The sequence below is a fragment of the Rhinoraja longicauda genome, chromosome 18 (assembly GCF_053455715.1).
Source record: "Rhinoraja longicauda isolate Sanriku21f chromosome 18, sRhiLon1.1, whole genome shotgun sequence".
Classification (NCBI taxonomy): domain Eukaryota; kingdom Metazoa; phylum Chordata; class Chondrichthyes; order Rajiformes; family Arhynchobatidae; genus Rhinoraja; species Rhinoraja longicauda.
The window spans coordinates 476804-499378 of record NC_135970.1 but is presented as its reverse complement, the minus strand read 5'-3'; the positions used below and the strand labels follow the sequence as shown (position 1 = coordinate 499378).

Below are 22575 nucleotides of genomic sequence, written 5' to 3'. Positions count from 1 at the left end.
ACGTGGGCTTCCTCCGGGTGTTCCGGATTGTTCCCACATTCCAAAGACATGCGGGTTTCTAGGTTAATTGGCCTCTGCAACAAAATAATAATCCCCAATGTGTAGTGTACAGTTCGTCAGCATAGACTCGGTGGGCCGAAGGGCCTGTTTCCATGCTGTATCTCTAAAATAAAACTAAACCTTCAGTCACAGACCCTTCAGCCCAACTTGCCCATGCTGACCAAAACGCCCCATCTACGCCATCCCACCTGCTCATGTTTGACCCAAATCCCTCTGAACCTTTCCTGTCCATGTACCTGTACAAGCTTTTATTTTGCCACCACTCTCACAGACTTATTAATTATTAGAGACACAAGAAACTGTAGATGCTGGTTTACAAAAAAGGAGATAAAGTGGTGCAGTAACTCACCGGGTCAGGCAGCATCTCTGGAGAACATGGGTAAGTGACGTTTCAGATCAGGGCAATATTCATAAAGTTGGATTGCAAGCTAACAAAGAGAAGGTTCTGTCTGAAGAAGGGTCAGACCTGAAATGTCACTATCCGTGTTCTACAGAGATGCTGCCTGACCCGCTGAGTAACTCCAGCACTGTGGATCGGCACAGTGGCACAGCGGTAGAGTTGCTGCCTTACAATGCCAGAGACCCACCTTCGATCCTAACTATGGGTGCTGTCTGTACGGAATTTGTACGTTCTCCTGAGGGGCAACTTTTTCACACAGAGGGTGGTAGGAGAATGGAACAAGCTGTCGGAGGGGGTAGTTGAGACCGGTACTGTGACAGCATTTAAAAGACACTTGGACAGATACATGGATAGACACAAAAAGCTGGAGTAACTCAGCAGGACAGGCAGCATCTCTGGAGAGAAGGAATGGGTGACGTTTAGGGTCAAGATCCTTCTTCAGACTGGTTAGGGATAAGGGAAACGAGAGATAGAGACGGTGATGTGGAGAGATAAAGAACAATGAATGAAAGATATAGAAAAATGTAACGATGATAAAGGTAACAGGCCACTGTAAACTGTTTGTTGGGTGAAAATGAGAAGTAGTGCGATTTGGGTGGGGGAGGGATAGAGAGAGAGAGGGAATGTCGGGGCTACCTGAAGTCAGAGAAATCAATATTCATACCACTGGGCTGTAAGCTGCGCAAGCGAAATATGAGATGCTGTTCCTCCAATTTGCGTTTAGCCTCACTCTGACAATGGAGGAGACTGAGGACAGAAAGGTCAGTGTAGAAATGGGAAGGAGAATTAAAGTGTCCAGCAACTGGGAGATCAGGTTGGTTCAGGCGGGCTGAGCGAAGGTGTTCCACGAAACGATCGTCCAGTCTGCGTTTGGTCTCGCCGATGTATAAGAGTCCACATCTTGAACAACGGATACAGTAGATGAGGTTGGGAGAGGTGTAAGTGAACCTCTGCCTCACCTGAAAGGACTATCGGGGTTCCTGGACAGAGTCGAGGGAGGAGGTATGGGGACAGGTGTTGCATCTTCTGCGGTTGCAGGAGAAGGTACCTGCGGTTTACCTGGGGTTTAGAGGGAAATGGGCCAAACACAGGCAGATGGGACTAGTGTAGATGGGATGAGTTATGTAGTTACATACAGGTATGTAGGTTAATTGGCTGGGTAAATGTAAAAATTGTCCCTAGTGGGTGTAGGATAGTGTTAATGTTACGGGGATCGCTGGGCGGCACGGACTTGGTGGGCCGAAAAGGCCTGTTTCCGGCTGTATATATATGATATGATATGATATGATAGTTGGACTGAAGGGCCTGTTTCCGTGCTGTGTGACTCTGTGACCAGGGAAACAAAGTGACTGCGGGATTTGCTGAGTTTGGGTGTGTTTGTTTATCTGACTGTTGGCTGAGCAGAGGAATTCCAGGAATTGCAGCATCAAATCAAATCAGCTTTGAGATCTGATTGATGTCAGGACATCTGCAGAACTTGGACCTTTGATCAGAACCATGCAATGTTACATTATATTCTGCACTCTGGTATTTTTCTTAATTTAGTTTAGTTTAGAGATACATAGTGGAAACAGGCCCTTTGGCCCATCGAGTCTGCGCTGATGAATGATCACCCCGCACACTAACACAATCCTACACACACTATGGACAATTTACAATTTTATAAACCAATTAGTCTACAAACCTGTACGTTTTTGGAGTGCAGGAGGAAACAGAAGCACCCAGAAAAAACCCATGCAGGTCACGGGGAGAAGGTACAAACTCCAATCAGACAGCGCCCTTCGTCAGGATGGAACGCAGGTCTCTGGTGCTGTAAGGCAGCAACTCTACCGCTGCACCACCGATCTGTTCTGCACACTGTAGTGGGAGTGAGCATGCTGGCTCAAAAACAAATCCATCCACATATTGGAATGCTTTCCCCAGTGAAACATGAACAGAATATCACAGCTGATCTGTGTTGGGAGGTTATCATAGTTAAAATACTAGCTCTAACTGGGAACTGCACTGTTGTCAAAGACTAAAGGGCACAGCTTTAAGGTGAGATGGGGCAAGGTTTAACATATATAAGAGCAGAAACCTGACGGAGGTGTATAAATGATGAGAGATATTGATAGGGTAGACAGACAGAACCTTTTTTTCCCTGGGAGGAAATGTCAAAGACTAGAGGCCAAAGATTAGTTTAGTACTAGACCAAGTGGACCCGTTGGGCAAAGATTAGTTTAGTACTAGACCAAGTGGGCAAAGATTAGTTTAGTACTAGACCAAGTGGACCTGTTGGGCAAAGATTAGTTTAGTACTAGACCAAGTGGGCAAAGATTAGTTTAGTACTAGACCAAGTGGGCAAAGATTAGTTTAGTACTAGACCAAGTGGACCTGTTGGGCAAAGATTAGTTTAGTACTAGACCAAGTGGGCAAAGATTAGTTTAGTACTAGACCAAGTGGACCCGTTGGGCAAAGATTAGTTTAGTACTAGACCAAGTGGGCAAAGATTAGTTTAGTACTAGACCAAGTGGGCAAAGATTAGTTTAGTACTAGACCAAGTGGACCTGTTGGGCAAAGATTAGTTTAGTACTAGACCAAGTGGGCCCGTTGGGCAAAGATTAGTTTAGTACTAGACCAAGTGGGCAAAGATTAGTTTAGTACTAGACCAAGTGGGCCCATTGGGCAAAGATTAGTTTAGTACTAGACCAAGTGGGCAAAGATTCGTTTAGTACTAGACCAAGTGGGCCCAAACCTCTCCTGCATTGGTGCAGCACCCTCTCCTGCCCTCCTTCCCCCTCCCCTTTCCCCCCTCCCCTCCCCACTCCCCTCCCCCTCCCTCCACCCCCCCTCCCCCTCCCCTTCCCCTCCACCCCCCCTTCCCTCCCTCCTCCCCCCTCCCCTCCCTCCCTCCCCCTTCCTTCCCTCCTCCCCCCTCCTCCACTCTCCCTCCCCCTCCCTCCTCCTCTCCCCCTTCCCCTACCCCCAACTACCCCCTCAACCCCCCTTATCCTCCCTCCTCCCCCCTTCCACCCCCCCTCCCCCCACCCCCACCCTCCCTCCCTCCCCCCTCCCTCCACCCCCTCCCTCTCTCACTCCCCCCTCCCACCTCCCCCACCCCCTCCCACCCCCTCCCTCCCTCACTCCCTGCCCCCACCCCCTCCCTCCCTCACTCCCCCCTACCCCCGTCCCCCTCCCTCCACCCCCCTCCCTCCCTCACTCCCCCCTCCCTAGTGAATAACTTTAAAAATATAACACCGATTTTAATGAAACTTCTTCCATTTGCACCACTTGACGGTGAGTAAGGTGGGCCTAAAATTGTCACGCGATCGTGTACCGTTTTGGCTGTAGCTCAGGAACAAACAAACAAACAAACGAGAGTTTTAGTGTATAGATAGTTTAGTTTAGAAACAGTGTGGATACAGGCCCTTCGTCCCACCGAGTCCGTGCCGTCTAACGATCACCCTTTCACAACGATCACCCGTTCACAACCACCCGCAGTCAGGATCAAACTTATCTCTCTGGTGCCTCAGCGTGGCAACTCTACCGTTGGCACTGGCACTGGCACTGGCACTGGCACTGCAGCGTGGAGACTCTACCGCTGGCACTGGCACTGGCACTGCAGCATGGCACCTCTACCACTGGCACTGCAGCGTGGCAACTCTACCGCTGCGCCACAGACACCCCAATAGTTTCAAGGTGAAAGGCAGCAAGTTTACACAAAATTATGAGAGACTTAGATAGGGTAGGCAGTCAGAACCTTTTTCCCCAGAGTGGAAATGTCAAAGACTAGGTGGCATAAGTTTAAAGTGAGAGGGCAAAGTGTAAAGCATACAAATATGAGAGGCATAGATAGAGTAGACACTCAGACCCTTTTACCCCAGGGCTCAAAGACTAATGGGCATAGCTTTAGGGTGAGAGAGGTAAAGATTAAAGGAATACCTCCTGGCACCCACCACTCACCACCCCTGGTGCCCACCACTCACCACCACTGGCACCCACCACCCACCACCACTGGCACCCACCACCCACCACCCCTGGCACCCACCACCCACTACCCCTGGCACCCACCAATCACTGCTCACCACCTCTGGCACCCACCACCACCGGGGTAAGTTTTTTACACAGGGTGGTGGGTGGTGGGTGCCGAGGTTGGTGGGTGGTGGGTGCCAGGGGTGGTGGGCAGTGAGTGGTGGGTGCCAGGGGTGGTGGGTGCCGAGGGTGGTGGGTGGTGGGTGCCAGGGGTGGTGGGCAGTGATTGGTGGGTGCCAGGGGTAGTGGGTGGTGGGTGCCAGGGGTGGTGGGTAGTGGGTGGTGGGTGCCAGGGGTAGTGGGTGGTGGGTGCCAGGGTTGGTGGGTGCCAGGGGTGGTGGGTGCCAGGGGTGGTGGGTGCCAGGGGTGGTGGGTGCCAGGGGTGGTGGGTGGTGGGTGCCAGGGGTGGTGGGTGCCAGGGGTGGTGGGTGGTGGGTGCCAGGGGTGGTGGGTGGTGGGTGCCAGGGGTGGTGGGTGCCAGGGGTGGTGGGTGCCAGGGGTGGTGGGCGGTGGGTGCCAGGGTTGGTGGGTGCCAGGGGTGGTGGGTGCCAGGGGTGGTGGGTGCCAGGGGTGGTGGGTGCCAGGGGTGGTGGGTGCCAGGGGTGGTGGGTGCCAGGGGTGGTGGTGGAGGCAGTAGCATTTACGATAGTCGTTTTTAAGAAGTTTTTATGTGATGATGCAGAGATTGGAGGGATATGGTTCTATGGTTCTATGGTTTAGGTAGAGGTGATTAGTTTAACTTGGCATCATGGTTGGCACAGACATTGTGGGCCGAAGGGCCTGTTCCTGTGCTGTATTGTGGGTTGAAGAGGAAGACATTCAGAGAGAGTGGCAGTAATGTCGTGACTAGCCAGCCTCTTTATGTTTGGGATTAACATTCAATCCACTCATTTCAATGTCTTTCAGGCCTCAGGGAACAATCCACCTTTTTGACTGTGACATTTCTACAAAGATTGTTTTTTACCTCTAAGACTACCTTTTCATCTTAGGGTGGCACAGTGGCACAGCTGGTAGAGCTGCTGCCTCACAGCGCCAGGGACCTGGGTTCGATCCTGACCTCGGGTGTTGCCTGTGTGGCATTTCATAGAAACATAGAAAAATAGGTGTAGGAGTGGGCCATTTGGCCATTCGAGCCAGCACCGCCATTGAATAGGATCATGGTTGATCATCCAAAATCAGTACCCCGTTCCTGCTTTGTCCCCATATCCCTTGATTCCGTTAGCCATAGGAGCTAAATCTAACTCTCAAAAACATCCAGTGAATTGACTGCCTTCTGTGGCAAAGAATTCAAGATTCACAACTCTCTGGGTGAAGAAGTTTTTCCTCATCTCAGTCCTAAATGGCCTACCTCTTATTCTTAAACCGTGACCCCTGGTTCTGGACTCCCCCAACATCGGGAACATTTTTCCTGCATCTAGACTGTCCAATCCTTTAAGAATTGTATATGTTTCTATAAGATCCCCTCTCATCCTTCTAAATTCCAGTGAACACAAGCCCAGTAGACCCATTCTTTCATTATATGTCAGTCCCGCCATCCTGGGAATTAACCTGGTGAACCTACGCTGCACTCCCTCATTAGCAATAATGTCCTTCTATAAATTAGGAGACCACAATTACACACAATATTCCAGGTGCAGTCTCACCAGGGCTCTGTACAACTGCAGTAGGACCTCCTTGCTCCTATACTCAAACCCTCTCGCAATGAAGGCCAACATGCCACTAGCTTTCTTCACTGCCTGCTGTACCTGCATGCTTACTTTCAGTGACCGATGTACAAGCACACCCAGGTCTCATTGCACCTCCCCTCTTCCTAACCTGACTACATTCAGATGATTATCTGCCTTCCTGTTCTTGCCACCAAAGTGGATAACTTCACATTTATCAACATTAAACTGCATCTGCCATGCATCTGCCCACTCACCCAACCTATCCAAGTCACCCTGCAGCCTCATAGCATCCTCCTTGCAGCTCACACTGCCACCCAGTGCTCACACTTTCCATGTTTCTCTCTGTGACCGCGTGGGTTTCCTCCAGGTGCTCCAGTTTCCTTCAACATCCCAATGTTTGTCGGTTAATTGGCCCTTTGCAAATTGTCCCAAGTGTGTAGAAGAGAGTGAGGAGAAAGTGGAGTTACACTGAAGTGATGTGAACGTGTGATCGATGGTCAGCGTGGACTCGGTGGGCCAAAGGCCTGTTTCCATGCTTTATCTCTGAACTGATGCAATCGGGGATACAGTAATTGGACATTATTCTAATACTAATTCCAAAACTATTAATAATACAGTTGTCAATACTGCGCACTCTTATCACTGACAGTCCTAACTTTACATGTTGGACTACTCCAATGTTAGCAGGTCGGGACCTTTTCACAAACTGTGCCAATGTAAACTCTCCACATCCTCCCACGCTGAATTGTCACTCGATAGAATTAAGCTGATGCTCTTAACTTGGGGGCCTGAGCTTTAGGGCGAGGTTGGGCTTATTGCTTGGGGCGCAGAAGGATGAGGTGTGACTCATAGAGGCATATAAAATCATGAGGGGAATCGATCAGGTGAATGCACAGAATCCTTTACACAGGATAGGGGAATCAAGAACCAGAGGACATGTGTTTAATGTCAGAGGAGAAACATTTAAAAGGAACCTGTGGGACAATGTTTACACTCAGAGGATGGTGGGTGTATGTATCAAACTACTAGAGGAGGTAGTTGAGGCAATTACAAGTCCACCATCTGTAGATGGTCTGGCATCCCCATTAATACGGACAAAATTATGGGAGAGCATTTGAAATCCCCGCCAACAATCCCACTGAAAATGTGGAGCCTCGGCCGAGTGTGGCAGCTGATCTCTATCTCATCGGGACTTCCACGGCCGATCGGTTGGTGGCATCTGCCCCCTGCGGCTGGGGCTCTGGAACTCTCTTCTACACACTTGGGGCAATTTGCCTGGCTGGAGCAAGCAGATCCGATCCCATAGCCAACTTCCAAGACCGACTTTGCGGGCCAGTATCTCGGCCCTTCGGTGGCCGTGACCTCTGTTGGTCCGGCAAAACGGATAATCCAGCAAGGCTGTGGATCCAAGCATGCTGGAGAAATTAGTGGTGGACCTGCACTATAACAGCATTTAAAAGACATTTGGACGGGTACATGGAGAGTGGGAAAGGTTTAGAGTGATATGGCCTAAACACAGGCAAAGCTTAGATGTGGTCTGTGGTCAGCATGGCCAAGGCCTGAAGGGCCTGGTTTCATGCTGTATGACTATCAGAGCAACAAATCAAAGAGCGAGCATGTTTGGAATATGTTTCCCTGGTCCTCGGTAAGGTCTCAGTAAGATCTAAGTAGATTATTGCATGATTTATTAATATACCTATTCTGTCCTCTCTTCCACAGTCAAACCAAAAGTCAACATATTCAAGGAAAATGTTCTAACTGAAAATGGTACAGAGAACTTTGTAACATGTCATGCCATGGATTTTTATCCTAAGGAGATTGCCATCAGTTGGTTCACGTTATCAGAAGATAAACTGGAAGTAATTTCAAAATCTCGGTACATTGAGGATATGGCTATGAACAGAGATGGGACATTCAATCTTTCCTCTAAGATAAGAATCGGACCACCAGTGGAAAGTCACATTGTGTACACATGTGAGGTGAAGCATAAAAAGTTCCATACAAACGTTACAAGTGAGCTGCCTGAAGGTGCGTTCTAATTGCATTACATTGCAGTCTTATCTTTAATATAATGTCCTGTTCACTTTAGAGTTACAGCATGGAAACACGTTCATCCCAGCGAGTCCACACCGACCATCGATCACCCGTTCACACTAGTTCTATGTTATCCCACTTTTGCATCCACTCCCTACAGAGGGCCAATTAACCTACAAATCTGCACCTTTTTGGGAAATGGGAGGGATTGATCACACAGAGAAAACACACAGGTACACAAGGTTAGGATCAAACCCATGTTTAGTTTAGTTTACTTTAGAGATACATCGCGGAAACAGGCCTTTCAGCCCACTGAGTCCGTGGCGACCGACGACGACCCTCTCATATACCACCACTATCCTACACAATGGAGACAATTCACAAACTTTTACCGTGGCTATTTAACCTATAAACCTGTATGACTTTGGGATGTGGGAGGAAACCAGAAGACCCGGGCAAAACCCACGCAGGTCACGGGGAGAACGTACAAACTCCATACAGACAGCACCGATAGTCAGGGTTGAACCCGGGTCTCGGGCGCTGTGAGGCAGCAAATCTATCACTGCCTTTCTCAAATGCTGAAGGTCTCAAGCACTGTGAGACAGCAGCTTTGCCCACTGTGTGCTGTAATACTAACTTCCACAACAATCCTCACACACAGCAGATATTATTATCAGATCAGCTATCAATCACACAGTTGGGTTGTAAGCTACCTTCGAGCTGATCTGGCACTGATTTAAATTTGCTTCTACTTTAGATATCACGACAAATGGGGGCCTTTTCCCTTTGAGTTTAGTTCATTGTCACCTGTACCGAGGTGCAGTGAAAAACATGTAGCGGAAAAACAATACATGATTCCGATCGAGCCATCACAGTGTACAGATACATGTTAAATGGAATAGACAATAGACAATAGGTACAGAAGCAGGCCATTCGGCCCAGCACCACCATTCAATGTGATCATGCCTGATCATTCACAATCATTCCCTCTCCCCATACCCCCTGACTCCGTTATCATTTAGAGCTCTATCTAACTCTCTCTTGAAAGCATCCAGTGAATTGGCCTCCACTATCTTCTGAGGCAAAGAATTCCACAGATTTACAACTCTCTGAGTGAAAAAGTTTTTCCTCATCTCCGTTCTAAATGGCCTACCCCTTATTCTTAAACTGTGATCCCTGGTTCTGGACTCCTCCAACATCGGGAACATGTTTCCTGCCTCTAGCGTTCAATCCCTTAATAATCTTATATGTTTCAATAAGATCTCATCCTTCTAAATTCCAGTGCATACAAGCCCAGTCGCTCCAGTCCTTCAACATACGACAGTCCCGCCATTCCGGGAATTAACCTAGTGAACCTACGCTGCACTCCCTCAATAGCAAGAATGTCCTTCCTCAAATTTGGAGACCAAAACTGCACACCGTACTCCAGATGTGGTCGCACTAGGGCCCTGTACAACTGCAGAAAGACCTCTTTGCTTCTATACTCAACTCCTCTTGCCATGAAGGACATCATACCATTAGCTTTCTTCACTGCCTGCTGTACCTGCATGCTTACTTACAGTGACCGATGAACAAGGACTCCCAGATCTCTTTGTACTTCCCCTTTTCCTAATTTGACACGATTCAGATAATAATCTGCTTTCCTGTTCTTGCCACCAAAGTGGATAACCTCACATTTATCCAAATTAAACTGCATTTGCCCACTCACATAACCAATCCAAGTCACCCTGCATCCTCATAGCATCCTCCTCACAGTTCACACTGCCACCCAGCTTTGTGTCATCTGCAAATTTGCTAATGTTACTTTTAATCCCTTCATCTCAGTCATTAATGTATATTGTAAATAGCTGCGGTCCCAGCACCGAGCCTTGCGGTACCCCACTAGTCACTGCCTGCCATTCTGTTAATCCATACTCTTTGTTTCCTGTCTGTCAACCAATTTTCTATCCTTGTGAATAATGTGAATAACGTTTAGTTCAAGATAAAATGCAGTAAAGTCCGAACAAAAATAGTCCAAGGGTCTCCAATGAGGTAGATAGTAGTTCAACAATGCTCTCTGGTTGTGGTAGGATGATTCAGTTGCCTGATAACAGCTCCAAGCAAGCACTCTGATAAACCTCTCTGCACCCTTTCCAAAGCCTCCACATCCTTCCTGCTATGGGGTGACCAGAACTACACCAATTCCATAACCAATCTGATCAGTAGAATAAGTTAGTGATACATTCTGTGGAATATTGTACATAAATCAAAGTGCTGGAGGAACTCAGCGGGTCAGGCAGCATCTGTGGAAGGAATGGATAGGTGATGTTCCTGACCCTAAACATCATCTGTTCATTCCCTCCACAGATGCTGCCTGACTGAGTTCCTCCAGCACTTTGTGTTTTGCTCAAGATTCCCGCATCTGCAGTTTCTAGTGTCGCTGATGAATATTGGAAATGGTTTGTTATATTTATTATTCACGTTTTCATAGACCTCTGCCTGTTTTAACAGACCATGGACAAACTGGGCTGATTATTGGAGCCATCTGTGGCAGTGGCATATTTCTCTGTGTTGTGTGTGTGGCATTTTATACCTGGAAGGAGAAATGTAAAGGTAAATGCTCTTCCATCTTATAACAATCAATGAAAAATGTGAAAATTAAAACACTTGTTGTTTTTTATGATCATTTGTTTCAACTTGTTTCTTATTTAGCTTAGAATTTAGTTTCGTTTAGAGATACAGCATGGAAACCTACAGCCCACTGAGTCCACGCTCACCATCAACCGACCCGTTCACACTAGTTCTGTATTATCCCACTTTCACATCCACTCCCTACACACCAGGGGCAATTTTAGAGAAGGCCAATTAACTTACAAAGTCGTATATCATTGGGATGTGGGGGGAAACCAGAGCACCTGGAGGAAATCCATGTGGTCGCAGGGAGAAGGTGCACTCCATACAGACAGCACCCGAGGTCAGGTATAAAGTCCGAACCTGCCCAGTGTATTCTCTCATATCATTTTAAAGGATCATCAAATGATCAGAAAATTTGAACCATGAAGTCGGACAGATGAAAAAAAACTTTGTTTTTAACATCTGGTTGGAATATAAAAGTAATCTATGAAATTAGAGAAGAACCCGGAGAAAACCCATGTGGTCACAGGAAGAATGAGCAATCTCCACACAGATAGTATCCAAGGTCAGGATTGAACCTGGGTCACCGCGCTGTGAGGCAGCACCTCTACCAGCTGTGTCACTGTGATGCCTTTTCTATTCAATAACTAAGTGATTTCTTAACATGTAACATCAAGATTCAAGTATGTTTAATTGTCATAAGTACCAACAATAGAACAATTAAATTCATACTTGCAAAAGCAAGACCTCAAATACGCTCTTAACTACAATAGACTATTATTGTAATTATAACACTATAATTGTTTGTTTTTTGTGTGTATACATATACATATACATGTGTGTGTGTGTGTGTGTGTGTGTGTGTGTGTGTGTGTGTGTGTGTGTGTGTGTGTGTGTGTGTGTGTATACATATACATGTGTGTGTGTGTGTGTGTATTTGTGGGTGTGTGTATACATATACATGTGTGTGTGTGTGTGTATTTGTGGGTATGTGTATATATAGACACTGATTATTTTTTTCTCTCTCATTTATTATATTGTTTACAATGTACCATGTTTACATATTATGCAAATTCTTACTGCACCAAGTAAGAGTTTCATTGTTCTATCTGGGACATATGACAATAAAACACCCTTGACTCTCTTGAACAGGCCTGGAAACACAATACTTATAGATAACATATAATAAACAAATATAATTCAACAAATAAATAACCCTAATACTCGTGTAAAAGAGTCATTAGTGCAACTGAGACAGTCCATGGTTTCTTAGCTAACTTAGTATTTTTTTGGATTCAAGAGCCAAATGGATTTTGGGAAGAGGCTGTTCCTGAACCTGGAGGTTACAGTTTTCAGGCTCCTGTACCTTCTACCCGATGGCAAGGGGTGAAATGAGTGTGTGGCCAAGGTGGTGTGGGTCTCTGATGATGCTGGCTGCCTTTTTGAGGCAGCGCATCCTGTAGATCCCTCCGATTGGGGATTAGGGGGAGGTCAGTACCCGTGATGGACAGGGCAGTGTCCAACACTTATTATAACTGCCCTCATTCCTGGACGCAACCAGGAAACAAGTTTCATCCTGGGCTCCATTGCAAGGTGGTTGGAGTGGAGAGATGGTGAATTATTGTTACGATTGTACAGAGTACAGACCAAGACCTGGAGAACCATGAAAATAACAACTAGTGTTCAAGGGATTTCAGAAGAGATCCATCAGGGTTATTCGTGGAATAACAACAATATTCTGGCATCAATTATTAAAACAAATTAGATCTGTTTTCTTCAACATTTAGAAGATTGATCTTACCAAAGTAAAAAGTATCCAAGGGACCATGATAGGGTAGATGTTTCGATATTTCCACTTGTGGGAGGATGTCAGATGAGTGGACATTGATGGAAGGCAGTGACACAACCATTGAAACATGAGGTGCAGAGGAATTTCTTCTTCGAGAATGTGGTGAAATTGTTGAATTCTATACCACAAAAGGTTTGAGAGGCTAAAACTACTCAAAAATGTTTTCAAGATAAATTCCACCAATTCAGTGATTATATTATTTCCACTGATTGGGTTAAATGCAGCACATATTTAGTGCATGAAACAAATGGATGAAATCCAGTTCCTGGACAGATGCTACGGTTTGTTGGTAATGTTAAGTCCATTATGAAAAATAATGCTTCAGCAGAAAGCAAATGGGTGGAGGAGCTCAGAGGAGCCCCTTTGGAGGGAAGGAACAGACGACGTTTCAGACTTGAGTCTGAAGATGGGTCCTGATCTGAAACGTCATAGGTCTATTCCCACCACAGATGCTGCCTGAGCCACTGAGTTGCCCCAACACTTTGCTTATTGCTCAACATTCTAACATCTGCAGTCTCTTGTGTCTCCAAAATAATTCTATACTTCACTTGGCAAGGATGGACACCATTCAAAATATAGAAAGAGCAAGTTTGATATTTGAACTTGGCTGTATAACAAGAAATAATGTTTCCACCTGCCTGCTCGCACGTTTTAAATCATGTTCACAGCAAAGCATAGACATGCTGGAAAATTTAAATCATTTGAAAACTATTTTCTCTTCTAAATATTTGCACAAACTGTAGAATGGAAGAATAGAAACATTTATAATTGAATTAAATCTTCATAATAATCCTATGTGCTCAGTTCTGGGCACCATGTTATAGGAAAGATATTGTCAAGCTTGAAAGGGTTCAGAGGTGATTTACGAGGATGTTGCCCGGACTAGAGGGTGTGAACTATAGGGAGAGGTTGAGTAGGGTGGGTCTCTATTCCTTGGAGTGCAGGAGGATGAGGGGTGATCTCATAGAGGTGTACAAAATCATGAGAGGAATAGATCGGATAGATACACAGAGTATCTTGCCCAGAGTAGGGGAATCTAGGACCAGAGGACATAGGTTCAAGGTGAAGGGGAAAAGATTTAATAGGAATCCGAGGGGTAACTTTTTCACACAAAGGGTGATGGGTGTATGTAACAAGCTGCCAGAGGAGGTAGTTGAGGCTGGGACTATCCCACCGTTTAAGAAACAGTTAGACAGGTACATGGATAGGACAGGTTTTGGGTGATATGGACCAAGCGCAGGCAGGTGGGACTAGTGTAGATGGGACATGTTGGCCGGTGTGGGCAAGTTGAGCCGAAGGGCCTGTTTCCACACTGTGTCACTCTGACTATGAAGGGCCCGTTTCCACACTGTATCACTATGACTCTATGAAGGGCCTGTTTCCACAATGTATCACTCTATGACTCTATGAAGGGCCTGTTTCCACACGGTATCACTCTATGACTCTATGGCTCTACATAGATCAGTACAGTCCACAATGTCTGTGCTGAACATGATGCCAAGACCAGGGCCATTTTTACAGCATTATGGGCCCCCGGGCAAAGCAGTGTACTGGGGCCCCTACCGTTACTCTCCCCCACCCCCCTTTCCCTACCAGCCCCCTCCCCTGTCGTGCCGGCGAAAAGCACTTACCGAAAAGCACTTAGCGATGGACTTAGGGTGCTACATTGTTGCGAAAAGCACTTACAGATCGCTGTGAGAAGCACTTAGGGACCGAAAATGTTGCGAAAAAAGCACTTATTGAACCTACATTTTAAAAGTAGTATTTATTTATTGCAAGTCACTTAACATACACAGATCAGCATGGGGCCCCTATGCTCGTGGGCCCCCGGGCAAGTGCCCATCAGGCTCATGCGTTAAGACGGCCCTGGCCAAGACCGCCTCTTATCTACAATCCATCTCCCTCCATCCCTGCAGATCCATGTGCCTGTCAAAAAGTCTCTTAAACGCCACTTTCGTATCTGCCCCCACCCCCACCCCTGGCAGTGCGTTCCAGGCCCCACCCCCACCCCTGGCAGTGCATTCCAGGCCCCCACCCCCACCCCTGGCAGCGTGTTCCAGGCACCCACCACCCTTTGTGAGAAAAAACATGCCATGCACATCTCCTTTAACCTTTGCCTCTCTCACCTTAAACCTATGTCCTCTAATACTTAATGTTTGATATTTACCCCTGGGATAAAAGGTTCTGACTGTCTACCCGTGTTGTATCTACATTCGCGCTACGGCCTAACACCGTGGAGTCGGCGGCCTCCAGCTGGGATCGACCTTGAAGACTCCGGTCGCAGGGCCTGGACTTACCATCTCGGAGGCTTCGGCCGTGGGCCCTGCAGACTGCAACATCGGGAGCTCACAGGTACCTGGCTGGCGACTGGCTTTCGGGAGCTCCAGCCGTAGCAGCTTCGACCGCCCCGAAGCGCGAGGTTTGATTGACCCGCTCGCAGGCCCCTCATCACCCTGCGTGGCTCGGCTGCGGCACTCTCCATCGCCCGGTGGGGGCTCAGGACCTTCATCGGCCTGCTCGGCTCGGCCCAGGGACTTTCCATCGCCCGGCGGGGGCTTCAAAAGTCGGGAGCCTCGATCGCCTCGTGGCGCCACGGGAGAAGAATGAGGAGGAGATAAGACTTTTCTTTGCCTTCCATCACAGTGAGGGTGTGCCTGGAGCAATCACTGTGATGGCTGTTTGTGTTAAAATTGTAATTGTGTGTCTTGTGTTCTTTATTGTCTCGTGTCGGACCCTGACGTGAGAGGACGCTGGCGCTATTTGTTCACCGCTTCTCCGTCAGGACAGTTCGTCTGTTTGTTTTTATGTCTTGACTGTTTTGTAAAACGTCTTTGAGCACTTGGAAAAGCGCTATAAAAAATAAATGTTTATTATTATTATTGTTATTACCCTATCTGTGCCTCCCATTATTTTATATACTTCCATCAGATCTGGCGTTCCAGAGAAAGATATCATATCATATCATATCATATATATACAGCCGGAAACAGGCCTTTTCGGCCCTCCAAGTCCGTGCCGCCCAGCGATCCCCATACATTAACACTATCCTACACCCACTAGGGACAATTTTTACATTTACCCAGCCAATTAACCTACATACCTACATATATTGTCCAGAAAGCTGGGATTGGTCTGTGTATTTCTATACTGTTTAAACTGGCACCTGGTCACCTTGTTTCCTGGCTAATTGTCTTGTTTATGTTGTTCAGGACAGATAAATACAATGGAAGATGGACACCCAAACCGTACACCACTCATTGCCACGACAGGCTCACAAACTGCACCAGGTAATTGATTACGGTGATTAATTATATAGAATACAAGATTCCCATTCTTCCCACGACACTTTGAACACACACAATTATATATAGTTGTTAAACCGAGTTTAGAAAGATTGGCACAAAACCATTTGATCCAGTCCGCGGGTGCTGTCTGTATGGAGTTTGCACGTTCTCTCTGTGACTGTGCAGGTTTTCTCCATGTTCATAAGTTCATAGGTGATAGGTGCAGAACTAGGCCATTCATAATTATAGAGGCATAGAGTGATACAATGTTGAAACAGGCCCTTTGGCCCACCTTGCTAACACCGGCCAACATGCCCCAGCTACACAAGTCCCACCAGCCTGCGTTTGGCCCATATCCCTCCAAACCTGTCCAATCCATGTACCTGTCGAACTGTTTCTTAAACATTGGGATAGTCCCAGTATCACCCTCATAAACCTTCTCTGTACCCTCTCCAGCTTGACAACATCTTTCCAATAACATGGTGCCCAGAACCGAACACAATACTCTAAATGCGGCTTCACCAACGTCTAATACAACTGCAACATGATCTCCCAACCTCTTATACCACTCTTTAAGATCACCCCTCATCCTCCTGCACTCCAAGGAATAGAGTCCATCCTACTCAACCTCTCCCTATATAGCTCAGACCCTCTAGTCCTGATAACATCCTCGTAAATCTTCTCTGTGTCCTTTCCAGCTTGACAAATTCTTTCCTATAGCATGGTGCCCATAACTGAACACAATACTCCAAATGCAGTCTTCTATAACTGCAACATGACCTCCTAACTTCTATACTCAATACTCTGTCTGATGAAGGCCAATGTGCCAAAAGCCTTTTTGACCACCTGCGATTACACCTTCAAGGAATCATGCACCTGCACTCCTAGATCCCTCTGCTAGACTTCCCAAAATGCAACACCTCACATTTCTCTGTATTAAATTCCATCAACCATTCCTCAGCCTACCTGGCCGATCCCCAGCCCACCTGGGCAGCACGGTGGCACAGCGGTAGAGTTGCTGCCTTACAGCGAATGCAGCATCATCGACTCAGGATCGATCCTGACTACGAGTGCTGTACTGTACGGAGTTTGTACGTTCTCCCCGTGACCTGCGTGGGTTTTCTCCGCGATCTTCGGTTTCCTCCCACACTCCAAAGACGTACAGGTTTGTAGGTTAATTGGCTAGGCAAATGTAAAATTGTCCCTAGTAGGATCGTGTTAATGTGCGGGGATCGCTGGGCGGCGTGGACCCGATGGGCCGAAGGGCCTGTTTCTGCACTGTATCTCTAAATCTAAATCTAAATCGATTAAGATTCTGCTCCAATTTTTCACAACCATCTTCACTATCTGCAAAACCACCCACTTTTCAGCAAACTTGTTAATCTTGCCCTGTAAGTTCTCCTCCAAATCATTGATGTATAGGGTTGCCAACTGTCCCGTATTAGCCGGGACATCCCGTATTTTGGGGTAAATTGGTTTGTCCCCTACCAAGGGCTGCCCTTGTCCCGTATTAGTAAGGTTGCCAACTTCCTCGCTCCCAAATAAGGGACAAAGGGCGATGTCACCGCCCCGCGCCCCATGTGACCTCACCCAGCCAGCGGCTACGTGCTCCCGCTCCACCAACGGCGGCTGTCCGGGCCGGGACGTGGGTTGCTACGCAACATCCGTTAGGCAGTGCCCAGGCCTCCGGACCTCGGAGCCTACAACGCCCCCCCGAGCCTAATACCGTATTATGCCTGGGGGGGCGGGGGCGCTGGACCCTGTAGGCCCCGACACTGTAGGCCACGACACTGTAGGCCCCGACGCTGTAGGCCCCGACACTGTAGGCCCCGACGCTGTAGGCCCCGACGCTGTAGTTCCAGACACTGTAGGCCCCGACACTGTAGGCCCCGACGCTGTAATTCCAGACACTGTAGGCCCCGACGCTGTAGGCCCCGATACTGTAGGCCCCGACACTTTAGGCCCTGATGCTGTAGTTCCCGACACTGTAGGCCCCGACACTGTAGGCCCCGACGCTGTAGTTCCCGACAGATTAGGTCCCGACACTCTAGATTTCCGACATTTTAGCTCCAGACAGTCTAGTTCCGGAGGCTCAGGCGCCACCCAACGGTTGTTGCATAGCAACCCGCCCTTGGTGGAGCGGGAGCACGTGGCCGCTGGCTGGGTGAGGTCACGTGGGGCGCGGGGCTTTGACGTTGCCTTGTCCCCTATTTTGGAGTGAGGAAGTTGGCAACCCTATTGATGTAGATGACAAACAGTAACGGGCCCAGCACCGAACTCTGAGGCACACCACTAATCACAGGTCTCCAGTCCGAGAAGCAACCTTCCACCATCACCCTCTGCTTACTTCCTTGAAGCCAATTTTCTATACATTCAGCTATCTCGCCTTAGATCCCATGCGATCCAAGGCGAGATAATTATATAAGGGGCAAGAGTGTTATAAAAACAAGCCTGAAGGCTTTGTGTCTCAATGCAAGGAGTATTCGTAATAAGGTGGATGAATTAAATGTGGAGATAGTTATTAATGATTATGATATAGTTGGGATTACGGAGACATGGCTCCAGGGTGACCAAGGCTGGGAGCTCAACATCCAGGGATATTCTATATTCAGGCGGGATAGACTGAAAGAAAAAGGAGGTGGGGTAGCGTTGATGGTTAGAGAGGAGATTAAAGCAGTGGAAAGGAAGGACATTAGCTCGGAGGATGTGGAATCGATATGGGTAGAGTTGCGAAAAACTAAGGGGCTGAAAACGCTAGTGGGAGTTGTGTACAGGCCACCTAACAGCAGTAGTGAGGTTGGGGATGGCATCAAACAGGAAATTAGAAATGCGTGCACCAAAGGTGCAGCAGTTATAATGGGTGACTTCAATCTACATATAGATTAGGTGAACCAAACTGGCAGAGGTGCTGAGGAAGAGGATTTCTTGGAATGTTTGCGAGATGGTTTTCTAAACCAACATGTCGAGGAACCAACGAGAGAGCAGGCCATTCTAGACTGGGTATTGAGTAATGATAGGGTTAGTTAGCAGTCTTGTTGTGCGAGGCCCCTTGGGCAAGAGTGACCATAATATGGTGGAGTTCTTCATTAGGATGGAGAGTGACAAAGTCAGTTCAGAAACAAGTGTTCTGAACTTAAAGAAAGGTAACTTTGAGGGTATGAGGCGTGAATTGTCCAAGATAGACTGGCATTGGATACTTAAAGGGTTGACGGTGGACATGCAATGGAAGGCATTTAAAGATTGCATGGATGAACTACAACAATTGTTCATCCCAGTTTGGCAAAAGAACAAACCAGGAAAGGTAGTGCATCCGTGGCTAACAAGGGAAATCAAGGATAGTATTAAAACAAAAGATGAAGCATATAAATTAGCCAGAAAAAGTATCATACCAGAGGACTGGGAGAAATTCAGAGTCCAGCAGAGGAGGACAAAGGGCTTAATTAGGAAAGGGAAAATAGATTATGAGAGAAAACTGGCAGGGAACATAAAAACTGACTGCAAAAGCTTTTATAGATATGTGAAGAGAAAAAGACTAGTTAAGACAAATGTAGGTCCCTTGCAGTTGGAAACAGGTGAATTGATCATAGGGAACAAGGAGATGGCAGACCAATTGAACAACTACTTTGGTTCTGTCTTCACTAAGGAAGACATAAACAATCTGCCAGAAATAGCAGGGGACCGGGGGTCTAATGAGATGGAGGAACTGCGGGAAATCCAGGTTAGTCGGGAAGTGGTGTTAGGTAAATTAAATGGATTAAAGGCAGATAAATCCCCAGGGCCAGATAGGCTGCATCCCAGAGTGTTAAGGAAGTAGCCCCAGAAATAGTGGATGCATTAGTGATAATTTTTCAAAACTCTTTAGATTCTGGAGTAGTTCCTGAGGATTGGAGGGTAGCTGATGTAACCCCACTTTTTAAAAAGGGAGGGAGAGAGAAAACGGGGAATTATAGACCAGTTAGCCTAACATCGGTAGTGGGGAAAATGCTAGAATCAGTTATTAAAGATGTGATGGCGTCACATTTGGAAAGTGGTGAAATTATCGGACAAAGTCAGCATGGATTTATGAAAGTCAAATCATGTCTGACGAATCTTATAGAATTTTTCGAGGATGTAACTAGTAGAGTGGATAAGGGAGAACCAGTCGATGTGTTATATCTGGACTTTCAGAAGGCCTTCGACAAGGTCCCACATAGGAGATTGTGTATAAACTTAAAGCACACGGTATTGGGGGTTCAGTGTTGAGGTGGATAGAGAATTGGTTGGCGGACAGGAAACAAAGACTAGGATTAAACGGGTCCTTTTCGGATGGCAGGTAGTGACTAGTGGGGTACCGCAAGGCTCAGTGCTGGGACCCCAGTTATTTACAATATATATTAATGACTTGGACGAGGGAATTGAATGCAACATCTCTAAGTTTGCGGATGTCACGAAGCTGGGTGGCAGTGTTAGCTGCGAGGAGGATTCTAGGAGGCTGCAGCGTGACTTGGATAGATTAGGCGAGTGGGCAAATGCATGGCAGATGCAATATAATGTGGATAAATGTGAGGTTATCCACTTTGGCGGCAAGAACAGGAAAGCAGAGTATTACCTGAATGGTGACCGATTGGGAGAAGGGGAGATGCAACGTGACCTGGGTGTCATGGTGCACCAGTCATTGAAAGCAAACGTGCAGGTGCAGCAGGCAGTGAAGAAAGCGAATGGTATGTTAGCATTCATAACAAGAGGATTTGAGTATAGGAGCAGGGAGGTTCTGCTGCAGTTATACAGGGCCTTGGTGAGACCGCACCTGGAGTATTGTGTACAGTTTTGGTCTCCTAATCTAAGGAAAGACATTCTAGCCTTAGAGGGAGTACAGAGAAGGTTCACCAGATTGATCCCTGGGATGGCAGGACTTTCATATGAAGAAAGACTGGATAGACTAGGCTTATACTCGCTGGAATTTAGAAGACTGATGGGGGATCTTATAGAAACATATCAAATTCTTAAGGGGTTGGAGAGGCTAGATGCGGGAAGATTGTTCCCGATGTTGGGGGAGTCCAGAACCAGGGGTCACAGCTTAAGGATAAGGGGGAAGTCTTTTAGGACCGAGATGAGAAAACATTTCTTCACGCAGAGAGTGGTGAGTCTGTGGAATTCTCTGCCACAGAAGGGAGTTGAGGCCAGTTCATTGGCTATATTTAAGAAGGAGTTAGATGTGGCCCTTGTGGCTAAAGGGATCAGGGGGTATGGAGAGAAGGCCGGTACAGGTTACTGAGCTGGATGATCAGCCATGATCATATTGAATTGCGGTGCAGGCTCGAAGGGCCGAATGGCCTACTCCTGCACCTATTTTCTATGTTTCTATGTTTCTATGTTTCTATGATCTAACTTTCCAGAGCAGCCTACCATGTGGAACCTTGTCGAATGTTTTGCTGAAGTCCATGTACACAACATCTACAGCTCTGCCCTCATCGACCTTTTTGGTCCCGTCTTCAAAAAACACAGATTTGTGAGACACGACCTCCCACATACAAAACCATGCTGACTATCCCTAATCAGCCCTTGTCCGTCTAAATGCCTGTTTATCCTATCCCTCAGAATACACTCCAGTAACTTTCTAACTACAGATGTTAAGCTCACCGGCCTATAATTCCCAGCATTTTCCCTGCTGACCTTCGTGAATAGAGGCACAACATTTGCCAACCTCTTCCAGCACCTCTCCTGTATTTAAAGACTGATAAATTTCAACCAAGGCTCCCGCAATTTCCTCGCTAGTTTCCCATAATGTCCTGGGATATATTTGATCAGGCCCTGGAGATTTGTCTACCTCAGAACCCCAGTACAGAATTGATTATCTTTGGATCAATGGAAGAGGGAAGTAAACTAACTATATTCCAAGAAGCTTTTCTTAATTACGGTCTAATAACAGCAAAAAAACTAATACTCAAATTTTGGAAAAACGCACCTACGCCAACATTCAAAATGTGGATTTCAAGCATGTCTGAAACGTTACATTTTGAAGAAATGAGATTCCTCCTATTAGGCAAAGTAGACCAATTCTTAAAGATTTGGTCTCCTTTTATCAATTTTTTGCAAGCATATGGTGCAACATAACATAACCTTAGAAATTAAACGGTTTAGAACCGGGTGACGGATGGGCAAAAATACGAGATAGGTAGATCTCCCCTAATCTTTCTTTTCTTTACTGTCTTCTTTTCTTTCAATCTTTTAACTTTTCATCTCTATCCTTTATTTCTTTTGCTTTCTGTTTCTACTCGCTTGACTATCTATTCCGACACTCTTTATTTCTTATTTCTTTCTTCTCTCACTGTTCTTTTATTATTAAATCAAAAGTATGAAGTTGTACAAGAATGGAAATATGTATTTATGTATTAGGTACTCAAGTACCACACTATTGTACTTACTTCTAACAAAAAAAAAAAACAAAAAAAAAAAAAAAAAAAAGATCAAAAAAAGAATCAATATGAAGTTGTACATGGTGAAGCTGCTGATGTGAGCTGGAATGTGATCATGAATAGTCTGGTGCCAATGGATATTGTTATATCACTGAAGAGGAAAGGAGAGCAGGAAGCAAAGACATTATTTCACTGGCAGTTGTCAGCAGAACAATTGCAGGGACCAAAAAGGGTGACACAACCTCTGAAAACTATATCGCAT

At 46.6% G+C, this 22575-nt stretch overlaps 1 protein-coding gene across 1 annotated transcript in view; it reads left to right on the top strand.

The window, feature by feature from the left end:
- LOC144602449 (uncharacterized) overlaps nt 1–22575 on the top strand; it is a 52619-nt gene that overhangs the window by 3151 nt on the left and 26893 nt on the right. Inside the window, exons 3-5 of the mRNA XM_078415595.1 lie at nt 7858–8166; nt 10663–10764; nt 15844–15921. Of these exons, the coding sequence (XP_078271721.1) occupies nt 7858–8166; nt 10663–10764; nt 15844–15921 (489 nt within the window). The remainder of the gene's footprint in view (nt 1–7857; nt 8167–10662; nt 10765–15843; nt 15922–22575) is intronic.